We start from the raw sequence: 19,948 nt of genomic DNA on the forward strand, positions 1-19,948 counted from the left end.
TTAAGAATATATTAAATATTTATAGTGTTTATATATTTTAAGTATAGTTGTACTTTTGTCCACTATTTTATCACTCACAAAAATAGTTGTATCTTTGTAAAATTTGACTTTTTTGGTCCCAATAAACACCGATCTATTGTTTCAATTTTAAATATGAAAATAAAGTACTACATAATGTCAAAATCCTGAAATAAAATCAAACTAAAAAAATTATATAATATTTAAAAAAACTTATTTATGGGTAAATCCCGTTAAAGAATTTTAAATAAAATGTAACCCGTGCTTGGCACGGGGCGTTACACTAGTAGGTAACATTGTACCCTCATTCATAAATTTCAGAACGAAACAAACACAGTGAAGTAAAACGACGAACCCTTCTTCGTTTCGTTCTTCGTTTCCGAACTTCTTCACTCTTCAAACCTGTAAGTTTTCTTTAACACTGATTTTAGCTCATTCTGCTGTTTTGATTTTGAATTTGATTTTATTGAACTCATTGTTAGGGTTTATTGATTTGTGTGAATTTTTTATCTCCGCTTTAAATTGAACTATATTATTGAAAAATGATCTTAGAGTTAAGTTCATTGCATTGGATATGATTTAGTTTGAGCTGATTTGAGTTTTTCTTTTCATAAAAATGTAATTTTTTGTTGTGGGGTATATTTATTTGTGTGATTTTTGAAGATTATTTTAAGATTGAACTATGCCATAGAAGATGTTGTGTATTTGAAGTTGAATTGGTGCTTGTACGTTTCTGATCATTCTAGGACAAATGTTTGCTGGTAAAGTAAAACCCTTATTTTTGTTTGTTTCTAGCTGCCTGTTTGGATAAACAGCTTATCTGCAGCATATAACTATACCGCTTATCATGATAAGCGCTTATGTATAAGCTTGCATAAGTTATTTTTCTAGCAACAACAACAACAACCAAGCCAAGCCCGACAGGCTATTTTTCGAGCAAAAGATAAAATAACATTATATTATTTTTATATATGTTATACATTGTTTTTATAAGCTATATTGGAGAACTTATGAAAATAAGTTGAAAAAAGCTTATGGAAAATGTTATTGGCTGTTTTCATAAGTTTTCCCAAACAGTCACACAGAACTTATGCACTAGATAAGCTCAAATAAGGCAAGCAATCCAACACAGACCCTAGATCAAATTCATAGGATCCCACCAAATAGAGTGGGACTTAATGATTTGTTGGATCTAAGGTGAATTTTAGTTGATAAGCAGTAAGTACAAGTAATTAAAAATTCATTGTTAAAATCTCTATTTATTTTCAGGAGCTTCTCTAGATATGCTTTTGAATGAACAAGAAAAAAACTATTATCAGTGAAAAGTTGTGGTTGCTGTTATGTGATTGTGTTTGGTTATATATAGGGGCAAAAATTGATTTTGATTGAAATGATTTCGTATAATTGATTTTATTTAATGGTGAGTTTAAGATAAAAATGGTTTTAGCTTTTGGTCATGTTCCCTTGCCCCTGCTATAGCGGGAGGGTGTAATGTCACTAAAATGACAGCAGAATTGCGTTATTGTTTTTTTGAACAATCGTCTGTTAGATACTGGTTCAGATGTGAATAAATACCGATGATAATTCTATGGTATTTGGGAGATTATAGCATAATAATAAGGGAATGATCTATTATTATTGATACAGGAAAGTAACTGCAGAAAGGTAACCAACCTCTAGGAGTTAGAGAGCCTAGTCTCTCCCAAACCAACCCACATACAAAATACCCAATCCCCACCCTTTTCCTCTGCATCTTTATTTATAATAGTAACTCACTATAACAGTTACATAGAAGTTCTGCAGATAACAGTTACTATGTAACAGTTACTAATTAATATATTAAATAAACAACTAATATTTTATAACTTATGCCCTTAGGAGTCCTATATCTAACAATACTCCCCCCTAAAGATTCACCTTGTCCTCAAGGTGAAGGATAACATAAGTGTCCACCAGGGTCCCATAACTTGAAGTAGAGCGACAAAGTACTGCTGACCACTAGAAAAACAGCCGTGTCCTCAAGGCTGAGATGAGAGAATTGGTTTGAGTACATTTTGTCATTCCTAACTACTAGAGTAGCCTTGACACAAGTAGCTTGCAAGTCACCCAAGCAATTGAACATGAACAATTTCAGCAAGACAACTGTTGCTACAGCACAAAGTAAGGCGACAACTAGGACAATGGCGATGAGACATTGAATTTCCTGATAAATGAATTCCCCAAAAACTCTCATTGTGCTGTAGTGTTCGAAAACCGAGTCATTTCCTCCAGGATCCCATTGATGGGAGCCGGACAAGCCCATTTCAAGTGATCGAGTCATCCACACAATTCCACTCCCATTGTAATTGGTTGGCAACCGACAACTAATGTATTTCACATGCCAAGGGCCTAATACATCATCAATCAAAGCCATCACCACCATTGAAGAGATCTCAATATTAAGAGTAGATGGCAGTGACAATTCCCTTTCCACTTCCATGTTCCTCCTGCTCATAAAAAGAATTACGCGTGTCTTCAACAATATAGATAAAACCACTTTGTTGTACTTAGTAACTCCTTCACCTTTCACTTGGATAAACTTATCAGCAATTAGATATAGGCTGCTCCAATGACCTTGAGATGGAATTCCTGTTTGATCTAATTGAAAAATAGTGTGCTTCAGAATATTTGTACGTATGTTATCCTTTAAGAGCCCCTTCATCAATAGTGTGCTCTGATACCAGTGTTAGATACTGGTTCAGATGTGAATAAATACCGATGATAATTCTATGGTATTTGGGAGATTATAGCATAATAATAAGGGAATGATCTATTATTATTGATACAGGAAAGTAACTGCAGAAAGGTAACCAACCTCTAGGAGTTAGAGAGCCTAGTCTCTCCCAAACCAACCCACATACAAAATACCCAATCCCCACCCTTTTCCTCTGCATCTTTATTTATAATAGTAACTCACTATAACAGTTACATAGAAGTTCTGCAGATAACAGTTACTATGTAACAGTTACTAATTAATATATTAAATAAACAACTAATATTTTATAACTTATGCCCTTAGGAGTCCTATATCTAACATCGTCCATCAGCAATGATGAATGATCAACTCCCAATTTATTAATTAGGAGGAAAAGAAACCAACTACAACGTAGAGAGTGTAGGGGAAGAAGGAGATAAGATTCTAGGTATAAGAATGAGCAGGGGAAAGAAGATTCCAGATTCAGAGGGAGGAGGTTTACCTCACACACATTCCACACACTTCTTCCGTACACACATTCGGCTTTATAGTCTCAAACTCGTTCGTTGACGTGCACCTCTCCTCACTGCCCTTGTGTGTATTGTAAAATAGGTTTATTGTATATGTAAAATGAAAATAAATGTTGTGTCTAGAACAGTACCAACTTGTTGACTTGGGTTTTTTAACTGATATCATAACAGAGGACTTTACATTGTATTTTCTCTAACAAAAAAGAAACAGAGCCGCTCAATCTCTCACATCACCACTATCCATCACCTTTTGATGCCAGATCCGGCAACTACGCGATGAGATTTGAGAAAACAAGACGCATTTGGAGCTCCTTATCACCAGACCAATCCTCTGTGGTAAGACCATCTGTGACTCCCTCTATTCGTTTTTCTTCTTCCCTTTTCATGTTATTCCTTCTCTCTAATGGGTTCCTTCATTATCTTTTAAATTTGTTTAGATTCAATTATTTTTTGACAGAACCACCTTATATGAATTCTACTTTCAAGGGTTAATCATCTATTATTGTTTTGCTCAATGTATTCTTCAAATAAAAAACCCCAATTTTTAACTTTTGAACCTTAAGAATTTTTCAAACGATTTGCCATTGAGGAAGATTGAGTTATTAGGGTTATTTATTTATTAGGAAGATTGAGTTATTTGGATGTGCACCGGACTTTTCTATGTTATTCAGGGTTATTATTTAGGAACCCTCATTTTTGTGTTGCTTCCTATGCATGACTAAATGGCGCCTCGTTCATGTCGTGCCCAATGATTTAGTTTAAAAAAAAAAAAAAAAGTGGTATGCAACCACAATACTGAAGTTTTAGAGGTTTCTTTATAATCACTTTGTGTCCATATATGTCATGCATCAGCTATATTTATCCAGAAAAAAACATGATTTGAAGAATCATAGTGTAACTGCAATTGCCATTATGCATAAATAGATATTGATATAAGTCTATTTATTTATTCTGTTGACCAGGCGGCGTATCCAGAAAAAAATAGGGTAAAAAATAAATAAATTGAGCCTTGAGATTGAGCTATCATAAGTTATAACTTATTCGCTTGACCTTGTCAATATTCGGAATTCTATTATCTTATGCTTTGTTGCAGGTTTGTCGTCATTTTTTATATTCCATTTCATGGTAGAATACTAGTCATTGGCCTCATGTTTTGTATTACATTTTTGATAATTCTGTATTGGCAGGAGTAAAATTGGTAATCAAAGCCGACAAGGATAGGTAGATCAAATTCTGTTGCATTCAGTCTAATGCTGCTAAGTCCTATTTCCTTCAATCTCATCATCTTAAAACATATCTCAGTGTAAGATAACCCAATAACAAGATGAATCAATTTTTCTAATTGAGTTCCACGGAACTTATTTCCAAATTACTTAGACCAGAAAATGTCAATCGATTGTTCTTCGCCTTTCCCCTTTCACAAGTAAGAATTTTTTTCAATTTCCTTCTTCACGAATCACACACCCACGTGTGTGCGTCACCCGTGAACACTCTTTCTACATCCTTCCATTTTCTCCCACTATTCATCTTCCTTTCATGCTTCAATCCAAAGCATACCCACAAATTTCCACTCATCAAAACCACAAAATTTCAATTTTTTCATCAATTTAGTTTCCGGGTTCTTTCAATCATGGCTTGGTATAGAAGAGGAAAGCTTGTTCTTGATGGTTTTCAAAATCCAATTTTTCTACCTAGTAACAGAACGTTGCAATCTGGGTATTTGAATATGGGTAACAAAAGTGCTAACTTTAATGGGTTTTCTTCGTTTTCTTCAATTTTTCAACCTAGTAACAGAATTTTGCAATCTGGGTATTTGAATTTGGGTTCCAAAGATGCTAGCTTTAATGTGTTTTCTTCATTTTCTTCAATTTCTAAGAGATTAGGAAAAATGTGTTGTGAAAATAATAAGAATATTAGGGTTGGTTCTCAAGGTTGTAACTTTAATGGGTTTTCTTCATTTACTTTGATTTCTAAGATATTAGATAAAAGGGCTTTTGAGATTAATAAGAATATTGGGTTGGGTTGTAAAGGTGTTAGCTTTAATAGGTTTTCGTCGTTTTCGAAGAATTTCAAGAGATTAGACAACAGGGGTTTTGAAGTTAATACGAATTTTAGGAGATTATACTATGTGGATCCTCAAAATGTGCGGCATTTTAAGCCAAGAGGGCCAAAGAATTGGTTTCAGAATCCTAGGCATGTTATGATTGGTATAGTGGTTGGTTCTGGTGTTTTTATAACTGTGTATTTTGGGAATATGGAAACTGTTCCTTATACGAAGAGAACACATTTGATTTTGATTCCGAAAGAGATGGAGAAGAAGATTGGGGAGAGAGAGTTTGAGAAGATGAAGGCAGGTTTTAAGGGGAAATTGTTGCCTGCAATGCACCCTGAAAGTGTAAGAGTGAGGATGATAGCGAATGATATTGTTGAAGCTTTGAAGAGAGGGTTGAGTAAGGAGAATGTGTGGAGTGATATAGATTATGCTTCAGAAAATACTGTGTTTGGTGAAGAAAAGGGGAAGGAGACAATTAGTGCATTGACTGAAAGTGGAGGGAAAGTTGAAGGGAATTGGCATCGGGAAGATGAGATTCTTGATGATAAATGGGTTCAGAAGAGTAGGAAAAAGGGTCAGGAGCGAGGGTCGCAACCTAATACGTCACATTTGGATGGATTGAATTGGGAGATTTTGGTGGTGAATGATCCTATGGTTAATGCCTTTTGCTTACCTGGTGGGAAGATAGTTGTGTTTACGGGTTTGCTCGAACATTTTAGAAGTGATGCAGAGATAGCAACTATTATTGGACATGAGGTATTTGTTTGATTCGTTTAACTTATTAGGCTTGTTTGGATTAACTTATTTGAACTTATATACCTGCTAAGCACTTCTGAGACTGTTAAAAGAGATATTATGGAACACAATATATTACATGTCTGAAAGTTTTTTTCTATTTATGATAAATGTTTATAGCTTATATGCAAACAAATTGACTTTATTTTATCTTTTGTTATAGAAATAGCTTATACTTAAGCGCTTATATGATATAGGCTTATGCTAAAAGTGCTTACTTAAGCTATTTTTGCAAACAAGGCAATTGTTTTTGCAGTTTAACATGTTTAGGAGACATACAGTCTAACACTTTCCTGCTTGGTAATTAGGTTGGACATGCTGTGGCCAGACACAGTGCTGAGGGGATGACAAAGAATATGTGGGTTTTAATTCTAAACTTCATACTTTATCAATTCGTCACACCTGATATTGTCAACACTATGTCATCACTTCTCTTACGGCTTCCTTTCTCCAGAAGGTAATCATTCCTCCGTTGTCTCTTTATAACCAATTGAATTTTTGTTTTGTTCTTTAATAATAGTAGACTCATTTCATTGATACATAGGTAATGTTTGTTAGACAGGTTAGAATAGGAGTACGCATCAAATATTAAGAGAAGTGAAAAACATGAAATTAGGGAAAAGATTTATAAATTTTACTTGAATTAGTGGAACTAGAGGTATTAGAATAGATTGTTCTGTTATGTTTTGTTCATATGCAACATGCTGCCCTATATGTTTAGTCATGTAGCAATGTTGTTTTTGGCTTTCACAATGAATTCTTCTATTCCTGCCATAAGACGAAATCAAACACAATTTTTCATCAATTTGAAGTATTAGCATACTTGTCAAACTCGTAAGTCAACTTGTAGATTCGTCCGTGTTTACACCTCTGACCTCCCAAAACGAGTTGACTCGAGAGCAGACTTGTTTTCTGCACATCCTCGGATGCCTTGTATGGACTTGGTATGACTTGCGATTCTGTTGTGAGTTGACGAATTCGCCAAAAGAAAAAAAAAAGGTTGCATTTTGGCCTTTTATTATTTCGGCCTCACGCTCTAGATGTCTATCCCTTGGCGTGAGAATGGGGTGGTAATAGTCCCCACGTTGGGTGAAATATGGCCTGACAAAAGTAGTTATAAGTAGGAGACATCTATATCACCGTACAACCCGATTTTGTACGGCTGAGTTAAGCCAAAACCACACTTTAAGAGAAAATATATGTATATGAATTGCAGCTTTCAAAGTTGAAGTGTACAGTTGAAATTGGTTGAATCACAATGGATTAAGATACTATTGATTAAAATGGTTTCAAATGATTTGAACTGTGAAGACTGATCGATAAAACAGGGCATTCATTATGTGATCTTTCATAAGGGGCATTTGATAGATTAGAAAGACATTATCAAATGCTTGAACATGAACAACTTCAAGAGTTCATGCGTAAACAGAATGCAATACTAAATACTAAACACAAACGCAAACTAGACGGCTTTAGCAAATGAGAGTGATAAACAGATATAAGAGCAGATAGCTGCTACTTTGTACACAGATAATGTGATGATGTTAGTCTAAATCAAGATTTTATTTAGAAACGAAAAAGAGAGTCGAAATCGTAAATTGTTGTGGGATCGTAACATAGATTTTGGTAAAATCCAAAGTAGCATCTTCAACAACCAAGTTTTTCTACTGAAATAAGTATTTTCGCTCTTTGCCACCGACCTTTATGATCTCCCTGCTAGCCCATCGATCTTTATGACGTCCCTGCTAGCCATGATTGTTTCTTGTTATTCAGCCTCGACAGTATAAGTCACAGCGCCCTTTTTAAGCTGAGACACATGGGATACTAGATGAACCCTCTAAGAAGAAACTTCATTTGTAGGTGACATTCCCATGCCTGCGAGTTTTTTTGTAAATTATATGCATTGTTGTCTAATATCGGCCATGGCAATATTTTGGCTTTCTGCCATGGTTTTCCATCTTTAATCCATTACACTGACTCTACAAGCAACGACTAAAATGTACTTTCTGCTCATATGTACATTTTTTGTGTTGGTCACCGAACATTTCTCTTTCAGCACTTGGCAGAAATTTATACTACCTGTTTTCAATCCTTAATTTATACAAGAATACCATAAAAAAAATACCATGACCAACCTCTAAATACGAATTGCAATTTTGATTTATCATATATTGGAAAGTTGTAGAAGCATTCGTTAGCCCAAATGGCATAACCAAGCACACGTAATGCCCTCTCCATAAAAACTTATCATTGTTGTTGATCCCTTTGAGTTACACTGCTTTACCTGATGCATAAATTCTGCAGTAATCTTTCTGCTATCCATAATTGCCTACTCACAAATTACATCCATATTTGCATTAATTCCTTGCTTAGTAGTAAGGTATCATGATAAAACCTTTCATCTAAGGAACAAAATTCTGTGGTACTCTCTTAGAAAGAAAACATGTAATTCAATGAAGTGAATTACAGTTAGTAATAATAACTAAACAAAATTTACGTGTATGAGATAGACCAATGTAATTCATTTGCATATGAATACTTAAATGTTCTTGGAGTTATGATGCCTACTCTCTAGGATATTATAGAATAAGAAACATGTCGTATGTTAGCGTAGTTTCAATGGTATTAGAGCCAATTTTACATTTGTACATTTTATGACCACAATGAGTCTGATTTCGGAGCTTGTGAGATACACACACATGTTATATAAGATTTTTCATTTAAATCTGTTTCTTGTTGGACTGTGGATTATTCCAAAGGTTTTCTTTTAATCTCTTTTTCAATATTCTTGTTGTGCTTCATTTTAACTTCTTTGTGGATGCATCAACATCAAGTTTTCACATTCCATTTTGACTATCTAACCAACATGTCCTGACATGGCTACTTTTAAGCATGATCATTTTAAATATACATAATTATATTATCATCATTCACCCAAGTATAAACAAAACTACTGTAATTTTAACTATACACAAATGTGGTGAATGATGGTAGTATATTTTGTTTCTATTTTTTATTACAAATTTCTGTGAATTAACCCAATTTTTTCCACAATTTTCCAGGATGGAAATTGAAGCTGATTACATTGGTCTTCTATTAGTTGCATCCGCCGGCTATGATCCACGTGTGGCACCTAAAGTCTACGAGAAGTTGGGAAAAATATCCGGCGATTCTAAGCTTTTAGATTATTTTGCCACTCATCCATCTGGAAGAAAACGAGCAGAATTACTGGCTCAAGCTCAGGTGATGGATGAAGCTCTTACTATATATAAGAATGTAAGAGAAGGACATGGTGTTGAAGGATTTCTTTAGGACTGCCATAATTGTTTTGTGAAAGTATTTTGAAAAAGTTAAGGTCACAATGAGCATGTAAAAAGAATCACATTCCTCCTACATTGTGTTGGAGACTGCATGTTTCCAAATTAACTGGATCTGTTGCCTGAGATTCAGAGTATGGTAGCCACTCTTGAAATCTGTTACTCTCGGCATAATCATCAAGTGCAGAAGAAGCAATGGATTAGGTGGAATTCTGCAAGTGAATACATTGCATGGATTAGCTGAAGGTGACAGATAATTTGGTTTCTGTGTACAGATTGAATTTAATTACTATGCACTGAGTCACTGGCAATGTAAAAATCAGTTACAATGACATTTATTATATCTCATCATTTATATGCAAGTAATTTTTAAAAGTGATATTATAACCTTACACTATAGTTAAATGCAATTAAACATCTACATAAAACTTCTTAAAAATATCAATATTCAATTACTAAACTCATAATATAGGCTGCTACCATGCATACAAAACATAAAAATTTCGATACCGTGTTTGCTACTTTCTTTTCAAATTTGATTAGATGTGAAGAAGGATCAATTGTAACATGAGCCAGAGACGACATGAATGAACAAACACATCCGTGCTGGCTACTGAGTTTGGTCAGCTAGCTTGTTGAGCTTAACTTTCTTGATTTAACTCTCAAAATCTTATAAAATAAAATAGAACACAGATTACTAAGCAATAACAGATTAACCAACAAAATACCTTAGTGGTTGGTGACCTATATCCTTCACAAAATAATTTTAAAAGCTCCTTCCTGAATAATTATCGCTTGTGTTATAGTTGAAATTGATAACTTTAGCGATAAAAAAAGTACACACAAAAGATAGTAGTATTTTTGTGAGTTACCTATACACTCATGTGATCATTTTGTAGTTGATAAGTATGCAGGGAATGTTAGCTATCTTTTGCCACTCTTTCCCGTGCTTCGTCCGCAAAGTTGCTTCCAGCAATGGACAATCAGATATACTCAGCACGGTAAGAGAGGAAGGCAGCTCTTCTTCTGGCAATGACTTGAGCTTAGGTGCATCTGAAATCTCAAGGTTTTGGAGAGAGGTGAGACGGTCGAGCCACTTCCCATCCAAGGACTCTATATAATCAAGTTGATAGATGTGTAAGGACATGAGAGAAGAAGGTAGCAATGACCCTTCCATTCTCATCAACTTATTCACAATGTCACAACCTCCAATTTCCAACACAGAAAGATTGATACTTTCCAAACTCCACCTTGTATTCCATACAATTCCCGCAACAGAAAGTTTCCTTAAATTGATAGGTAATCCCACTGAGGCAAAATGTTGCAGATTTGGCAGGTTAAACACTCTCAATTCTTGAAGGCTAGCAAGGGTGTTGATTGGTTCTGGAAATGAATGAAGCTTGTTACACCCATACACGCGGAAACAAATGAGGTTAGGAGTGAACAATCCACCTGGAGCAAATGAATCTAGTTCATCACAACATCGTATTTCGATTCTTTGAATAAATGAGAGATTCTCTGCTGCATCTTTTGCAACGAAAATTGATTTGAGATTTTCGCAACCCTTAATATATAGACTTTCTAGTACAGGGAGAGAGCCCAAGGTAAAGGATGTCATTGAACTACAACTGTATTCAATTGACAATTGCTCAAGTGATGTGTAATTGTGCAAAGTTTCATGAGGGAGGAACTTCAGATTCTCACAATAATGAAGAGATAGAGATTGTAAGGTTTTTGGTAAACCGTCTCGTGGGAAGGACATCAGAGAGGGAATCCGGTCTAATGTTAACTTTCGCAGAGAATTGAAAGGAAACATCAACTGGCCGAATACATTTGATGGTCTCGAAATAATGTTACTATTATCATCTGAATGCCTTGCCTTCAATAGTAGATCACACTCTCTTAAATGAAGTTCGGTCAAGGATGGAAGTATGCTTGGTATGTTTCCTTTGAGTTTTGGACATCTTTCCAGTAATAGACATTTTAGACTAGGAAACTGTATAGTTGTACCTCCAATCAAGTTCCATTCCTCCCATTCTGGCATATCCTTAAATTCTAGAGTCTCTAAGGAAGGAAATGGTTGAAATGAAGGACAATCACTTCCCGAGAATTCAACACCTACACTCCTTATAGATCCCATCATACTAATGCGTAGTACTTTCAGACAATGTAATGTTCCAAGGGGTGGCAGTAGCGAGCAATGATAACAATAACTAATGTTCACAGACACCATGTTTCTAAAGGAAGAATCACCCAACCATTTTGGAAAGTTGGTTCCACCATATCCATGAACACCGAGATCCTTCAAATTTGTCGAGGGTCGCAGTTGTTCTAGTACAAAACTTTGAATTTGTGAACCTTGAGTAGTAGTGCCTTGTGGATCCCATTGTAGTACCAACTGATCAATTTTTTCTTTTGTCTTCAAATTTGCATGAAAAGCATCAGAGGGCTCAGTAACATTTTGTAGATTTGAGACGTAAAGACTCCCATGTAGATCAGGAAATTTTCCCAGCTCTGCAATCTTTAATCCATCATGTTGTTTGCTGACAACGAAGTTAGACAAAATTTGAAGATTTGTTAGTTTTGCTATTTGTACTGGCATCTCCTTCAATACAGTGCCTCTTATGTCAAGGTGGCGTAGATTCACCAATTTTCCCATGTCCTTAGGCAATTCAGTGAGATTCCCACAGTAGAACAACAACAAGGTTTGCAGATTGTAAAGCTTGCATGTTGCAGAAGGCAACCTTTCAATCCCAGTGTAAGAGAGATTCAAGTATCGCAGGTATATCGAATTCCCAATAGATTCAGGCAACTTAGTGATGTTCCAGTAGCTTGGCATAGACAAAACACGTAACTGTTTCATTCTTGGCAAAATGTCGTGCACTACCTTGTCTGATAAGGAACAATAAGACTGCGTTCCCGGTGATACTTGTAACGGTAAGGCCAGGAAGGTACGTAAATCTTTTAGTCCATACAATTTATCAAATTTATTGTATGAGTCATATTTCCCTCTATTGAATGACAAATGGCGTACTCTTTCATGTAGCTCCCCTTCATCCAACATCATACAATATGGATATGAAACCATTGTAGCTAAATCATTAATGAGGTCGTGCATTTCAAATCTTTCTTTCCCGTCATCAACAAGTTGCCGATGTATTAGTGACCTTGACACTAGTTCATCAAAGTATTCCTCTCCAACTTTTTCCCAGCTTTTATGACTTCTGGACTGATGTACCAAGCCTTCTGCAATCCACAACTCGACCACTGTCTTTTTTTTCAACTTGGAGTTCTTTGGAAATATTGAACAATAAGCAAAACATCGTTTTAAGGGAGCTGGAAGATAATGATAGCTCAATAACAGCGCTGGTTGCACCTCAACATTTTCCAAACTCCAAACATTACTTTTCAAAACATTATTCCAGTCATCCTCCGATGATTTAGTGCGAAGAAGACCCCCAAGTGCTACTGCAGCTAATGGTAATCCATCACATTTCTTAGAGATTTCCTTGCCAATCAATTCTAGGTTGGACCGTTGTCGAAAATTACATGCTCCGAATGCATGTTTGGCAAGTAAAGACCAACACTACCTAGAGGAGTCAAATAGTGAATCGGAAGAAATGTTTGCACTGCTACCGCAACACTCTCATCTCGTGTTGTGACGATGAGTTTACTTCCTATTTTCCCGGCATTAAAGATGTCCTTTAGATTGTTCCAATCAATATAGTGCCGATCCCATATGTCATCCAATACAAGCAAAAATTTCTTATGCCTTATAATTCGCTGCAATCGCACTTGTAGAGTATTCAAATCATTTGTATCAGTTCTTTTTGAGTGGACAAATTCAGCATGGGGTGTATTTGTATCAATTGTTTCTGAAGTAAATGATTCGACAAGGGTTTTCGTGACTTGGACAATATCAAAATCTTTTGATATATATGCCCAACCTCTCAAATCAAAATTCTCTTTCACTTCTGAATCATTGTAAAGCAATTTTGCAAGGGTTGTTTTACCAATCCCTCCCATGCCTACAATGGAAATTACTCCTATTTCTTTGCTACTATTACTACCTCTTTCTGACAGTAGAAAATCTTTAAGCTTTTTTCTGTCAAAATCTCTTCCATAAATAGTAGACTCATCTACAACAGAACTTGTAGGAGTTCTATGCCAAACACTGCATGCAACAGAAACATTTTCTTTCAATCCTAGTAAGTGTCCTTTTTGTGCAAAATGTTCCAATCTTTCAAACACTGTTTGCATTTCAGAATTTATCACTCCATAAAACTGTTTGAAACTAAAAGAAAACATGTTTTTCACCTTAGCACTTACTGTTTTCCCTTGATATTCAGCTTTCACTTTGCATCTTAATGCTTCTGTGTTGATTTTGTCTAACAAATCATCAGCTTGAAAGATAACATCTCTCAAGTTTTCCAACCATTGTTTGACAGCATGATTTCTGATCTGTTTCTCTTCAGCATCATTTAGTATTGATTGAAGACTCAACAGTGTTGTTTTTAGCTTTTCCAAAAGGGAAACATCAAGTTTTTTGCATCCAATGAAGTTCATGAACTCATGAGAAATCATCTTTTCTAGCAACACCTCTACAAAAGCTGATAGGAATGCTTCTGCAACAATAGTTGCCATGATTTTTTTGCTTGAGAAAAGTGAGAACAAGTTTACAAGAAAAGCAGTATATAGGAAGTAAACTCTATCTTTTTCAATTTTTCTTTCTATGGCTATCATTTCATTTCAAATGGAAATAGATGATTATCACTGTTGCACCATCTACTGTAAATTGTTTGTATTATTATATAAAAAGATAGTATTGGAAACTTATCATATTACAAAAGTCAATGCATTCATACCTTGAAATTTATAAAAAGAAAAAGTAATTTTTTTTTTGGATTAAATATGTTTTTTTTTCACCGTAAATATTCAGACTTTACGTTTTAATTCCTTTAAAAATTTCTTCGGCTTTTAATCTATCCAAACTTTTCCATCCACACTTTTAGTTTTAGTTTTTAAGTCTGTCATATATACTCTTCAAATATTTGAATGAGATTTTGCAAAAATGTTTAGAATATTTTAATAATCTCTTACAAAACAAATTATAATTTTTTAACAAAATATGAATTTTTAAGTACCAAAAACATAAAAATTATATTTAATTCATTTTTCGTATAAAAATTCTACCTGTTTTTTAATGAGGTTGTTATGATATTCTAAATATGACTACGTAAAAATTTAAAATTTAAAATGATAAAGTAAAAAAATTCTAAATTTCAAATGATACACATGAATTGACTTAAAGACAGTGACCATAAATTTTCTCTTAATCTTAGTTTGTTTAACAAATTATCCCCATCTTACTTCTCTCTTTATTATTACCATTAGAGTCAAGACGAGTACTAACGTGTTCGTCTTTTCGCTTTTGTTTTTTTTTTTTTTATTAGGTAGCCTAGTAGCTTAGAATTAAGACGGATTAAGTGGGGTGTCCGGGGTACGAACCCCAACCTCTGTATATAATAATGCATTGTCCTTCCAACTGAACTATGTTCACGAGACTATCTTTTAGTTTTTCTATTGTGCTTAATTGAATGATTATTTTATTATATTTGTTTGTAAATTTTTGGGAATATATCACAATCAAATAAAATTTAAATTGTTCCCGATTGTAGTGAAATTATTCATGTTATAACGAAATTATTCCCAAAGTATCTTTCTTTACCTCTTCTCCACATCCTACACACCCCCACATTCTCGACTTATTGAACAAGTGCAACCGTGCCATATTTTTCGATCAATAGTTGGAAAGGGGAGATTTGTTGGAATTTTCTCCTCAAGTGTGGTAAACCATAATCAAATCATCACTATAGTTTCAATGCATTGAAATTATGGAAATTAATTCACCTCCAATAATCACCTTTTGGAACAAGCCAACATGTTTCCCATTCAACAACGAATTCAGATATAAAATAGTGAGTATACAGAGGCTAGAGTAGCAGGAATCATATTATCGCCATACATTGTGAGATATTATGAACCATCCTTGAATGGTGATGTTGAGTAAAATTGTCTCATTTGTGTAGCATGTGGGAGTTACTAGTCCTGTATTATTTGAAAAAATGGAGGTTGAACATTTTATAATTGAGAGGATTCATAAACTTAATATATTAAGGTTTTGAAAATTGTCTCTCTTGTGTAATTCTTAACCAATGTGGATGATCCTCTACAATGGAGATCAAGCGGCGTGTCTTGTTGTGCATCAAATGTATGTGGAAGGAAAAACTTCCACTTGAGGGGAGGAGGGGAGCATGATGAATTGATGGACTCACACTTGAAGATGAATTATTGTGTAATAATTGTGAGTTAGATGTCTCACATTATTTTTAAAAAAATGGAAAGTTGAGTACTTTGTAAATGAGAGAACTCAATGCAGATTTTCATCGTGACCTTACACATATTAAAAAAATAAAAAGTATCATTGTAATTTTACTCTTGTTATTGAAGATTTTGTTTAAGGATGACTTTTTTTGGACTAGGTCCCTTTCTTCTATTTTTTACCGGCCGATCTTAAATATTTAAAACCCTTTCATTGAATATGGTTTTAAGAGTGTTTTACATGTAATATTTTTGTCTTATATTATAAGAAAAGACATGTGACATATATCATCAGAGCATATTGGCAACGATTAATAATGTACTCCATAAAAAAAGAAAGCAAAGACCAGGCTAGCAGCCCCTATGTTGTCATTTCTCATGCAATAATTGAATGCAACAAACCCCATATTATAGAAATGGGCGGTGCTATATAGCACGACACAATCTCCCACATGAAAGCGCACGACAAGCTCATCAACACATGATTTTCTATGTAAATGGTTGGTAGCTTATAATGTTTAAAATAAATGATAAACCATGATAAATAAAACATACAGAGAAGACATATTATGTTAGTGCCGGTGGTAATATATTGGGTTTGGGGTACTACTACTTATTTTCACCTTTTCACAAACAAGCAAAAGATTGAGTTGGAAAAACACCACCGAAAGATAAAGATGTTTGTCGTTTCTCTCATAAACAAACACATGTGAAACTAACATGGTCATTTGGTGTAAAATCAAATTTAAAAAAGCAATTAAATGAAAGCTTATAACCTTTTGTGTGCTTTGTACGAACATTGTTGTCGTACATTTAAGCATTTTCCTATAGAAATAGAATCATTTTGCTCAAAAAAATAATAATAATAGAATCATTCCATGTTATTAAATAATACGACCAGTAATAAATAACATTAAAATACTGCACACGTGAAGGCTGCTTTCAATTAAAAAAAGAGTGTGATTATATCATTGACGGAATAATTGTTCATATTTTAGTAGCACTCTTGTGCCTTGTTTCGAACAAAACAATTATGTGCCCTAACTCGTGGATGAAAAGTTTAATTTTTTTGAAGGAGGATGAAAAGTTTAATGTAGACAAGATATTGCTAATTTATATTATTTACAAAGTTATTGCTAATTAATTACAAAAATAGAAGATATAATTCTTTTTAATCAAATAATCTATCAGAATATAAAATATTCATTGTATAAATTATTATTATATCATATTATATACTATTTAGAGATAATTGAGGACAAAGTTAAAGATACTTGATGTTCAATATACTTAATCCCCAAGTTAGAGATACTTAGAGATAATTATATCTAACTTGGGCAACACTACGATAATGTCTATTTCATTACGATGTAATGTGTATACAATGATGTTGTCTTGGGCCTCAAGTATCTCTAACTTGAGGATCAAGTATCTTTAACTTTGTCCTCAAATATCTCTAAATAATATACAATATAATAATAATTTATACAATGAATATTTTATATCCTAATAATATAACCTAATGGTTTGAGCTCACATATTTTAATTGTGGAAGAAATGAGAAATATGAGGTTCGAATTCTAAACCTTGTATATATTATACAATGTCCCTAATGTGCTAAGCTCATGGGACGAAAATATAAGTTATTGTTAAACGAAGGTAAATGCTCCAACGACATTTTGGTTTGAAAAAACACCAAAATTTTATTCAAAAATAGTGAAAATTACTATTTTTTAACGAATTTTCAATATAATAATTTTATATTTGATTATTTATCATATATCATTAACACATTTGTTAGTATTTCGTATAAAATTTTAATAATTTTTTTTATCCACTTAAATATATGAAAAAATTGTTTTTATTTTGATCGATTTTTTTTTAGTGCAAATATTATATATATTTTAACACCATAACCAAGCCCTACCTGCAACATCCGTGAGAACAACCATTGGGTTTTATATTGTGTTGGCCGCATTTTGTTAAAACAAGATGTTCCAGCAAGAATTTGGACCAGATGTCCTGACATGTGAGTACGACATCGTAGCGTGCTTTGTTTCACAATCTTGGTAGATTTGTTTTATGCGTGAGATTACTGAAGATTTTATTGAAGATATTGAAGGTGAGAAAAACACAAGAAGGAGGAGGTTGAATTGTGTTAGCTTTTTCTTCTTTTTAAACTAAGTCCAGAGTCCAGAGTCTCATAGAATTCAGAGTCTGAAGCAATGTTCAGAGTCTAATGCAGCGGATAAAGTAAATATATATATATATATATATAGTGAGAGAGGTAGAGGGGGAGATATATATATATATATATATATATATATATATATATATATATATATATATAGTGAGAGGTAGAGGGAGATATATATATATATATATATATATATATATATATATATATATATATATAGAGAGAGAGAGAGAGAGAGAGAGAGAGAGAGAGAGAGAGAATAGAAAGACACAAAGCAATTATCCTGGTTCATTCCACAATCCAGAAGTAGTCTAGTCCCCCTTGCACTTCCAAGAAAATTTTCAATATAGTCCAATCTGATTACAAATGCTCAAGCACACAAGCAAGATACTTCAAATACTCAAGCAAGAGATTTCTTATGCTCAAGTACGAAAGCAAGAGACTTCTAAACTAACAAATTACACATAAATAAGTTTGGTTGAACACTTGATATACAATCAGTGGTGTTCAAACTATGTTAGTAACGGCTAAAATAAATTAAATGAAACTAGACTCTAAAATAAAAAGACTCAACTAGGATTAAATATTTTTTGGTATTTTTAAATTTTTGATTTTTTTTGGTATTTTTGAATTATTGAAAACAGAAAAATAAAATGCGGAAAAATAAATGACAGAAAAATAAAGATAAATAAAAATAAGTAATTTAAATTGTTCAGTCAAAAATATCAACAATCCCCGACAATGGTGCCAAAAACTTGATGGTCGGATTGATGGCAAGTGTACCAATCGTTTACCAAGTAATAAAGTGATAAGTAGAGTATCATATCCACAGGGATTGTCCTTTCGTCCAAATAATTCGCGTTACTTATTTTTATAAGTTTGACGGTATAAAAGTTAAGGGTTTAAAAGACTTGCAATTTTTATCTGTTTGCAGCAGAGCAAGTTTACCTGTTTTGGTTGCAAAAAAAGTAAGCAGAGGTTAGGATTCTTCGAATCCCCTCTGTATATATGTTGTTGGATATTAAGTATTAGTATGTCGCATTTATTAAGTATTAGTATGTCTCACGGTGATCCTTACTTGCGGGGTCTTGTTAATTCAAAGGTAATTGAAACATAAACTTAAATTAGATTTCCATTGTTTCCCAAGGCAATTAAGGCCAAGGCCTCCTTAGGTCTGCCCATCTATGAATATTAGGACACTCATAGCACACTCTCTTCCCACTTTCTTAGTAGATTTACAAACTGGCAGCCCTAATCTACATTTACCTTACTAAGAGTTTCAATAGAATGTTTTATTAGGTTACAGTTTATTTCCTTTAGCAAGGCACTTGTTTCCCTATTTACTATCAAGTTAATTCCTAGGTTCGGTAAGGCATCACCCGGCTGAATAGTTTAACCTACTAAGTACCTAGGTCTAGGGTCAACAATTCCTATGGTATCTTTGGCTAGTTAATAATCACTTACTTACTAAATAGATAGTTATCAATAAAGGGATATAAATATCAAGATATAAACATCAGTTAGTGATAGCAATATTAGGTCATGTCACAACCTAAGAACCTAATCTAGGGTTGCACCTATTACAGAAATACACTATTTCCTAATAAAACTTAATAGCGAACAAAAATAAATAAATAAAATGAACGACATATTATATTAAATAAATTTCCAACAAAAATATATAGAGGTTCATCTTAGAATTCTAACCTAAAAAGATTTAGTTGCACATGGTAACCAAAAACAAATTACTAAAGATAAAAACATACCCTAGAAAATCAAGGAGAAAGGCTGGAATTTATAGTGAGAGTTTCTATCTGGGTTTGGGCTAAAAGTGCGGGCTTTACCCAAAACGGAAGCAGGAAAAGACAGTTGTGCCCCGACTTTTTGCATGCACAGGGCCCATGAGAGTGCACCCCAATGCAT

At 33.7% G+C, this 19,948-nt stretch overlaps 4 protein-coding genes across 7 annotated transcripts in view; 2 read left to right on the top strand and 2 right to left on the bottom strand.

Moving 5' to 3' along the window:
* Nucleotides 1–318: 318 nt before the first annotated feature.
* Nucleotides 319–9,826, top strand: LOC146935099 (mitochondrial metalloendopeptidase OMA1-like). Of its 4 annotated transcripts, none has more exons than XM_085750272.1 (6): nt 319–422; nt 3,454–3,618; nt 4,245–4,375; nt 4,470–6,091; nt 6,439–6,587; nt 9,193–9,826. In XM_085750272.1, exons 4-6 carry the CDS (start codon nt 4,913–4,915, stop codon nt 9,440–9,442), a joined length of 1,578 nt encoding a protein of 525 aa, XP_085606398.1. In that variant the 5' UTR covers nt 319–422; nt 3,454–3,618; nt 4,245–4,375; nt 4,470–4,912; the 3' UTR covers nt 9,443–9,826. The 4 variants fall into 4 exon arrangements, with proteins under 4 accessions (XP_085606398.1, XP_085606401.1, XP_085606399.1 ...); XM_085750275.1 differs by having other exon boundaries at nt 3,543–3,618; XM_085750273.1 differs by lacking the exon at nt 4,245–4,375.
* Nucleotides 319–19,948, top strand: part of PDF2 (prefoldin 2) — a 64,327-nt gene continuing 44,697 nt past the window's right edge. Inside the window, exon 1 of the mRNA XM_085750280.1 lies at nt 319–422. The gene's annotated coding sequence lies outside the window, so the exon portion shown is untranslated. The remainder of the gene's footprint in view (nt 423–19,948) is intronic.
* On the bottom strand, nt 9,030–14,113 carry LOC146935101 (putative disease resistance RPP13-like protein 1). The gene is made up of 2 exons (XM_085750271.1): nt 10,320–14,113; nt 9,030–10,227 (listed from the first exon to the last, which is right to left on the bottom strand). Exon 1 carries the CDS (start codon nt 12,563–12,565, stop codon nt 10,328–10,330), a length of 2,238 nt encoding a protein of 745 aa, XP_085606397.1. The 5' UTR covers nt 12,566–14,113; the 3' UTR covers nt 9,030–10,227; nt 10,320–10,327.
* Nucleotides 12,970–14,113, bottom strand: LOC146935102 (putative disease resistance RPP13-like protein 1). Its single transcript, XM_085750277.1, has one exon. The coding sequence runs from the start codon at nt 14,089–14,091 to the stop codon at nt 12,970–12,972; it is 1,122 nt and encodes a 373-aa protein (XP_085606403.1). The 5' UTR covers nt 14,092–14,113.

The sequence above is a fragment of the Medicago sativa genome, chromosome 3 (genome assembly GCF_051527215.1).
Source record: "Medicago sativa cultivar Bolivia chromosome 3, Bolivia_mono, whole genome shotgun sequence".
NCBI lineage: Eukaryota > Viridiplantae > Streptophyta > Magnoliopsida > Fabales > Fabaceae > Medicago > Medicago sativa.